The sequence below is a fragment of the Cebus imitator genome, unplaced genomic scaffold, assembly GCF_001604975.1.
Source record: "Cebus imitator isolate Cc_AM_T3 unplaced genomic scaffold, Cebus_imitator-1.0 Scaffold156, whole genome shotgun sequence".
Classification (NCBI taxonomy): Eukaryota; Metazoa; Chordata; class Mammalia; order Primates; family Cebidae; genus Cebus; species Cebus imitator.
Genome location: NW_016107471.1, coordinates 1,048,231 through 1,057,054, shown reverse-complemented (window position 1 = coordinate 1,057,054; position 8,824 = coordinate 1,048,231). Strand labels below are relative to the sequence as shown.

Here is an 8,824-nt window from a genome sequence, read left to right as displayed (position 1 = left end):
AAAGAAAGAAAAAAAAAAGGAAGGAAAGAAAGAAAGAGAGAGGGATGGAGGAAGAGAGTGAAAGAAAGAAAGAAAGAAGAAAGAAAGAAAGAAAGGAAGAAAGAGAGAAAGAAAGAGGCAACAGCAATGATGAAGGCAGACCCTAAGTACAAGTAAATAAAAATGATCATATAATTATAAATAAAATAATTGTATTTAAATAATATAATTTAAATAATAATTATAATTATATTATAAGTAAATAAATAAAATAATAAATAATTATAATAATAAATAAATAAATAATAAATAATTATATTTAAATAAATAATTATATTTTATTTTAAATTATAATTAAAATAAAATAATATTATAGAAGATTACTGCAAGGCTATTTTTAGATTGAGTGGTCAGGGAAATTCATTCATTCTGAGCAGGCATAATTTAAGTAGCGATCTATATCATAAGAATCTGCTCATGTGAAGAAGGCGGTAGAACATTCTAATCAAAAGAAACAGGGAATGCAAAGGTATACGTTCTAAGAATTTATTTTGTGTAAGCAACAAAAAAGTCTAGTATGAGTGGAAGACAATGGTAAGGCAGAAAGTGATATAAATAATGTTAAAGTTTAAGGTAAGACCCAGGTCATATAGGGCTTGTTAACTATGTTAAGAAATGTAAAGTTTATTCTAAAAGCCATGGGAGTTCATTGGATAGCTATAAGCAAGAAAGTGTCATCATCTGCTTTAGGTTGAAAAAGACCAGTCTGGCAGTGTAGGAGGCTAGTTAGGCTAGTGCTGTGGGAGCAGTAATGAAGGACTGGACTAGCGTAATAGTAATACAAACGGAGGGATTTGTTTAGATGGTGTGGTTGAAATGAATCATTGGCAGGATTGAGGAGAAAAGGAACAGTGCCTAGATTTTTGTTTTCTGCAACAGATAAATAATGATATGAGAAGGTTTGGTGTTTGGTCATGTTAATTTAGATAATTATATTCAACACACAGGCCCAGAGATTAGTTGATAAGGTAGATGTACTGATCTGGAGTTCTAGGCAGCATTCAGGACTGGAAATAGGATTTGAGAATAATCAGGATGTAAGTATACTTCAAAGCCATAGACCAGAATAAAGGCACTTAAGGTAAAATCTCCTTGGGGTTGTATGTTGATGAAGAATAGAAAGGGCCAAGTATAGCTCTCTGGTCTCTCCAATGCTTACATTTAGAATTATTTGCTGAGAATAATTCAGCAAAGAGGACTGAGAAAAAGCTACTAAGAAGGGAGGATAAAAACCAGAAGGGCAGACATTACAGAAACCAAGTGTCAAAGTGCCAAAGAGAGAAAGGGTTGGACGATTGTGTCACTGACTGTTGTCAGAGTTTTACCTCAAATGTTGAATTACATGAACAAAGATTTATTGGACATTTACTGTTACAAACATTATGCCAGATACTCTGGGAAATTGTAACAAGAGACACAATTGGTGGCCTAGAAAATAAAGCCTCTAGATCAAAGTTTATTTCACTGTCTGTAAGTGCCTAACATGGTATTTGTCACTGAAAGTCTGTGTGTGTGTGTGTGTGTGTGTGTGTGTGTGTGTGTGTGTGTGTGTGTGCAGGTATACTACTTTACTAATAAGTATCAAAAATGTTTAAGAAAATGTGATTTGGATTTGAAAGGAATTACCTTTTGAGTTTCAGTCAAGACAGGAAGATGATAACATAAGGTCCATATCTGAAGGGCTTATATGAGATGGGTGACCTAGCAAACCTGAAATATGCTCTGGAGGGCTGGGGCAGAAATGGCATTTCAGAGAATGCAGCCATTCCCCAGAGCTCTGGTTTGTAGGACTTGACTTGCAACTTATTTATGCTGCATAGAAACCATCACAATTCTATGTAGACAGAGTTCAGGATAAGGAATAGAAATTTATTTACTTAATTATGGTTACTGATTCTATCTGAGCAAGCAGGGCAACTAGTTAGTTATAAACACAAAACCTAAGTTGCAAGAGCAATCTTTACCTATACATTGAGTAGTTTGAATAGAAAAGCATTTAAAGCCCTGAAAGATGTTTATATGGTAAAATAATTTTGAGTATTTGTAGTTTTCCTCTGTATTTTTTTCTCCTTCCTATCTCAACCTGGGAGTTAAACACTTGATATTTCTTTGCCTCAGGATTTTGTGCAGTTGAAAAACGCAAGCTGAAAAACTACTTGCAGACAGATCAGTCAGGGTTACCATGGTCACATGTGTGTGTATACAAGTTTGAAGTCACTGAAAAGGTTGTAAAGTCAAGCTTAAAAGCAGCAGAGCCTCCAAATATGAAAGAAAAATGTGAGCATGGGTCAAAGGCATTAGATGAAAATCAGTATGGCTTAATGATAGACCATCAGAGAAGCTTCCCACAGTGTAGTGTTGCAACATGATGTTCTAGGACCTTGGCACAACTTTGGGAGTTTGAGAAAAGCCCTGATAATGATTATCATTGAATTTCTCATTGGATTTCAATTAAATTAAAAATAAACGTGTTGTTATATATGTTAGTGTCCTCAGTTATTTCCATGTTCAGTGATTTTACATATAATTTGATTAAGTATAAAGCATAATTTATAGACAGATACAGAATATAACAGAAATCAGTATGTATGTGTCAGAACAATACTCACGGCCAGGAAGAGTTTGTGTAGAAATCCAGTTTGAAGCATTGCCATAGCCAGCATTGGTGCTGGCAGCCACTTGGAATCTATACCATCTAAATTTCTTTAATCCATATACTGTCTCTTCAGTTAAGTTAGCTTCATAGAGGTATTGAATTTTTTGATATTCAACACATTCTTCGGATTCCCATTCTTTGCATTTTTGAGCACGAAGTTGAGTGGTAATTTTGTAATTTTGAAAGTAGCCAAAGATAGCATCAGGTCTTATCCATGTCAATGTTGCACTAGTTGACTGAACATCAGAAAAAGCAATATTTGTGGGAACACTGGGAACTAAAAATTAAAGGAAAAAATTGAAAGCAGTTATAATTACAGAACACTTTATAAACAGAAGAAAGAATAGAATTCTATTATGGAGCACCTAGTAGAGATCTGTCAAATTACTACAGCACTTAGATTAATTATCCCCACACTTAATGAGAAGAACCTTAAACTGTTGCTTTCCAGACCACCATTTTAAAAAGGTAGAGGACAAAATAATTGTAATTTATTAATTCCTGATTTTTCTCCCAAATTTAATTATAAGTGGCTTATATAAACAAACTTTGGCTTCAAATAGAAATATTTAACGTTACAAAGGAAAACTGTATGTTCATATCATCCTAAGTACTTCCCTAGGTATAGTATGTGTTTGTAATTTTCGGTTCCAAGGGAAGATATTTATGTATTTAAATGTCTAAATAAACACAAGCATATCTTATATCTAGTAAATGTTGATTATAAAACAATTTTAAATAAACAATATTACTGACAATTCTAATGTATGTAATTCATCTTTTTAAAGTTTTAGCTCATGTATATTTAGAATTAACACATGATCCTGCTTGGAGTCATTTATTTGCTTTCATACTAACTACTGGTTTGCCAAATGCATATCATGTGTCAGGTTCTGAGCCTGGTGGTAGGAATTCATGTCCTGTTTTCAAGAGACAGTTTATTGGGCAAGTAATATAAGCATGCTATGGTTAGAAATATGAAAGAGCAATGAAATAAGTGGTATTGGAACTTTTCTCAACCATGCCTTTCTTTATATATCTTCAAGGACCCTTGTTAAGAAGATGGAGATAAAGAGAATCAAAATGATGACATGTGAAAATTACGTAATTAATGCAAACTGTATGTTAATATTCATATTTAAAAATAAGAAAATTAATAAATATTTAGAAAACTCATTGATTTCTACAGATACATTAATTCAACATTCAATAAATGTCTAAGAACATCATATATGTACAGGTGGGATTGTAGGTGCTGAAAATACAATGAATAACACAGACAAAAATTCCTACCTCTGAGAGATTTACATTCAGGGGAGCTATAAACAATAAAAGTATAAATAAGTATTGTACATAGTCACCTTTGGTATCTGCAGGGGACTGGTTCCCAGAACTTCCACAGAGAACAAAATCAGAAGATGTTAAAGTTCCTTATATAAAATGATATAGTATTTACATATAAATTATGCACATCTCATATAATTCAAGTAATCTCTAGGTTATTTATAATACCTAACACAATGTAAATGCTCTATAAATAGTTGCTGTACTGTTTAGGGATTAATGCCAAGAAATAAATGTCTGGACATGTTGGGTACAGACACATTTTGGTTTTGTATATTTTTCACCTGTAGTGGATTGAATCTATGGGTGCAGAACACAAGAATTCGGAGGGCCAACTGTATAGTGTTTTGGATGATGATCAGTGTTATGGAGAAAAAAAGAATGGGAATAAGGAGAGTTTCAGGGATATTGAAATTTTAAACTAGGTAGTCAGAGAAGAAATTAGAAGATACTAAGTTCCATACGTAGGTAGGAACCTACCCATGTGAATATTTCAGAAAGAGAAATTTGCAGCAGAGGAAACTGTACAGTTGGAGGCATGCCTGGTATATTTGGAGAATAACAAGAAGGCCTGAGTGCTGGTAGAAGCTACCAGTGTATGACACTAAAGGACATTGTCATGGCTTTAATTTGACCAGAGAAGTGACAGGCTCTCTCTTTCACAGAATAACTCTAGCTACTGTGTTTGGAACAGACTGAAAGGTAACAAGGCTGGAAACAAGGAGAGTAATTAGCAGGTTACTGCAATGTCAACACAAGAGATCACAGTGGCCTGGTCCAAGCTGGTAGCAGCAGAAGGGAAGAGAAACAATCAAATCCTGAATATAATGTGAAGGAGAGCTGGCAGGGTTTGCTGATGTGTGGTATGTAAAATATCAGAGAAAGACGGATAAAAAATGCTCTAAGGTTTTTGGATTGAGCAAATAAAAAGATGAAGTCACTATCAACCAAGATACTGGTGATTGTGAGAAAGATAAGCTTTCGGGAGGAAGATTAACAGTTTCTTTTGAGTAGGTTAAGTTTGAAATTCCTCTCAGACACCCAGAAGGAGATATCAAATACTAGACAGGTGCTTGAGTCTGGATTCTGTAGAGAGGTCTGGACTTCAGTTACAATTTTGGATTTCACCATAAATTTCTATCTAATTATTTATATATCTACTGCTCATATACTACATATATATATATTTACCAAAACATAAGAGAAGTTATAAAGCAATGGAAGACAGTTATTAGATTACTTAAAATCTTATGATCAGATTCAATTACTTTGCTTTTAAATATTAATACTTATTATAAAATCTTACTACATTTAATTGAACATTAACATTAAAAGTAGTAGTAAGACAGAGCATTTGTCAAACTATTTACAACACATTCTGTTTTACTTTTACCTATCATGAAGAAAAGCAATTAGAGAAAACACTATCTTTAGAAAAAAATGTACATTTTTAGAGGAAGAAGTTTTAGAATTGGCTAAAAAGTAGAATTTTCATAATTTTTTCAAATCCCTCAGTCACTAAATTTGAACTTGGATCATCCAAAAATAAGATACATTTTCAAAATATTCAAACATAAATCAGATACGTTTGATTGACTTGGGTGTGCAGAAAATGTCTTTAGAGAAGAGATGGTATGTGAGATGGAATTTCAATGATTATAGAAGTGGAGATCATAGAAGAGAGGGTGAGCTAAGACAAGTTTAATTGCAGCTTATAATTCATGCTGGCAATAACAGAAAGGCTGCACAATAGTTTGGGGACTTACTGTGTCAGAAGACACTATAGATAGCTTGTCAGGCAATGGAAAGCTATAAAAAAGTCACAGTATGTCCAGAGGTACATTTTATCAAGTCCAGTCTGGTAACTGCAAAACAGGAAAAGGGAGAAATTCAGAGACTACTTGATTTGTCCAGGAAAGACGCAATTAGATGATAGCAACAGGAAAGAAGCTTTAAAGATATATTTTGGCGACTGAATCCATAAGAACAGGCAAATAAATGAGAAAATCACAGAATCTCAGAATTTGAAATTGAGAGATCATCTTGGTCAGCTTGTCTCTTTGTCTGACCTTTGTGTCTGCAGATACCCCTCAAGATTCTCGGTCCCTATACAAACAGATTCTTCCACTTACTCAACCAAACCCTGATCTAGGTACAGATGGAAAGCTATGTTGCTGCTGTAACTAAGAATCATAATGAGTTTACTTTAAAATAGAGAACTATTCAATGGACCTGACCTTATAGCCTGAGCCCTCTAAAAGCAGAATAGTATTTTTGGCTGTTTGCAGAAAAGGAAGTCAAAGATTTAAAGAGATGGATTCAATGTACAAAAGTTTCTCCATTGCTGGCTTTGAAGAAGGAGGGAGCTGCATAATAAAGAACACAGAACATCTTTAGGAGCTGAGAGCAGCTCTTAGCTAAAAGCCAGCCAGGAAAGGGGCCCTCAGTCCGATGACTGTAAGGAACTAAATTCTGCCGTAACCTTGGGAGAGGACTCTAAGTTACACAAGAAAATGTTGACTAACAACTTGACTTTAGCTTGTGAGACTAAGTACAGAACCTAGGCACAGCATGCCCTGGACTTCTGACCTATAGAACCATGAGCTAATAAATGGGTATTGTTTGAAGCCACAAAGTTTGTGAAAATTTGTTACACAGCAATAGAAGACCAATACAACCTCCCCCTACAAAATGAGCTATCACTACTTAACCAGCCTCTGCTGACATATATAGAGCAAGGGGAAACTCAACACCTTACGGGGAGTTTATTTTAAAATTTATTTTCAGATAGCTCTATTTGTTTGTACAGCCTGAATTATTTTGAACTGATATTTACTTTCCTATAAATCTTAGCTCTGCCCTGAAAACCCACCCCAAAGTAGCCTAATCCACTTTCACCTCCACATCACCCCAACATTCTATATAAAAGATTGAGAAAGGTTTTGCTTCTGCATCCATCTCAATAAAAATATTTAAAAATTATCCAAAATATGTTTATTTATAGGTTATATACATATAAAATGTCAATGTACATATCAGATTGTGTCTCTCAGAGTCCAGACTACTGCATGAAACAAAATAGTGATTCAATAAATACTTTTTGAATGTGAGCAAATGAATCAAGGTTGTAACAGGGGACTTTATTTAGCTTTCCTGATGAAGGATAATTTAGTTAGAGATCTGAAGGATAAGAAGAAGCTTCACAGATAAAAAGTATCAGGATGTGTGAAGATGTTAAGACCCTGAAGAAGAAGAGAGCATCACACATTGAAAACATTTAATGAAGGCTGCTGAATCTAGAAGGAGACAAATGGGAAGAAAGAAAGTAGGCGATGTAGGTGGAATCACATCACACTGAGCCCTTAAATCAAATGTATGATTTTTAGCTTTATCTGAAATACAGTGGGATACTTTTTTTTTTTCAGTCAAGGTCTCACTCTGCTGCCCAGGCTGGAGTGCAGCCTTCCCTTTCTCTTCATCTAAACTCATATTCTACTCCCTTCCTCATGCCAGTCCCTTCCCTTACTTCCAAAGAGTATACCCAGAGTGATTGTCTTAGTTAGTTTGGGCTGCTGTAGCAAGTTACTATAGACTGAGTGATTTGCAAACAATAGAAATTTATTTCTCATCCTTCTGAAACTGAAAGTCAGAGATCAGGGTGCCAGCATGGTGGAGTTCAGGTAAGAACCAGCCTCTTGATTCCAGACTTCTGGCTTCTTGCTGTGTCCTTGTATAGCAGAAAGAGGGCAAAAGAGCTCTCTGCAGTCTTTTTATAAGGGCATTAATCCCATTCATGAGGGCTCTACCCTCATGACCTAATTACCTCTCAAAGGCCTTACCTTCCAACACCATCACACAGATAGTTAGGATCTCAATATATAAATTTTGCAAGGGATATAAACATTCACTCCATTGCAGCAAATCATTTGTTATATAGACAGGTGCAATGTCTATTGGATGGAATGCCAGGACAACAAGCATAAACCCAGACTGTCCTGGAAACTGGGATTTAGGGTCACTATATATATGCTTTGGATATGTTTTGCCTTTTTCTTTAGTGTTTTGAGTTGTATGGAGTAAGCACACTGAAATGGATATATCAAACTTGATTTTAACAGGCCCTATGAAAGGATATTAAGCTGTGTCCAATATGTACAATAAACAAGCTATAATGTATAAGCCTATGCTTTCATATTCCACAGGTATATGGGAGCAAATCTGTGGGATAATTGTTGCTAGGTAAAACATACGCATATTGGTAGCATTGCTACATCACACTCCAAAAAGGTTGTACCAATACCTACTCCTGCCAACATGCATGAGAGTGCCCAACACACTTGCCAACAGAGTATGCAGTAAAAGTTTCAGAGGGGAAAATTATATTTCAATGTGAAGCTTATTTGTACTTCTCTTGCTTTAATTTACTTTTCTATAAACTATCATTTGTATTCTTTACCACTATTTTTTTCTATTGGATAGATGGCTTTGCTATTTATTTACTTCAGCCTTTAATATAACCTTTTTGTGATACTTGATGAAGATATATTTTCCAAATCTGTTATTTGCCTTTTTGTTTTGCTGATAATAGTTTTTGCTATGTAGAAATTTTTACTTTCTTTTTTTTTTCCTTGAGACAGAGTCTCACTCTGTTGCTGAGGCTGGAGTTCAGTGACACAATCATGGCTCATTGCAACCTCAACTTCCCAGGCTCATGTGATCCTCCCAGCCCAGACTCTTGGGTAGCTGGAACCACAGGTGTGTGCCATCACACTCAGCTGATTTTGT

The 8,824-nt window shown here is 34.9% G+C and overlaps 1 protein-coding gene across 1 annotated transcript in view; it reads right to left on the bottom strand.

The window, feature by feature from the left end:
• PTPRQ (protein tyrosine phosphatase receptor type Q) overlaps positions 1 to 8,824 on the bottom strand; it is a 255,887-nt gene that overhangs the window by 90,243 nt on the left and 156,820 nt on the right. Inside the window, exon 33 of the mRNA XM_037743831.1 lies at positions 2,649 to 2,972. Within this exon, the coding sequence (XP_037599759.1) occupies positions 2,649 to 2,972 (324 nt within the window). The remainder of the gene's footprint in view (positions 1 to 2,648; positions 2,973 to 8,824) is intronic.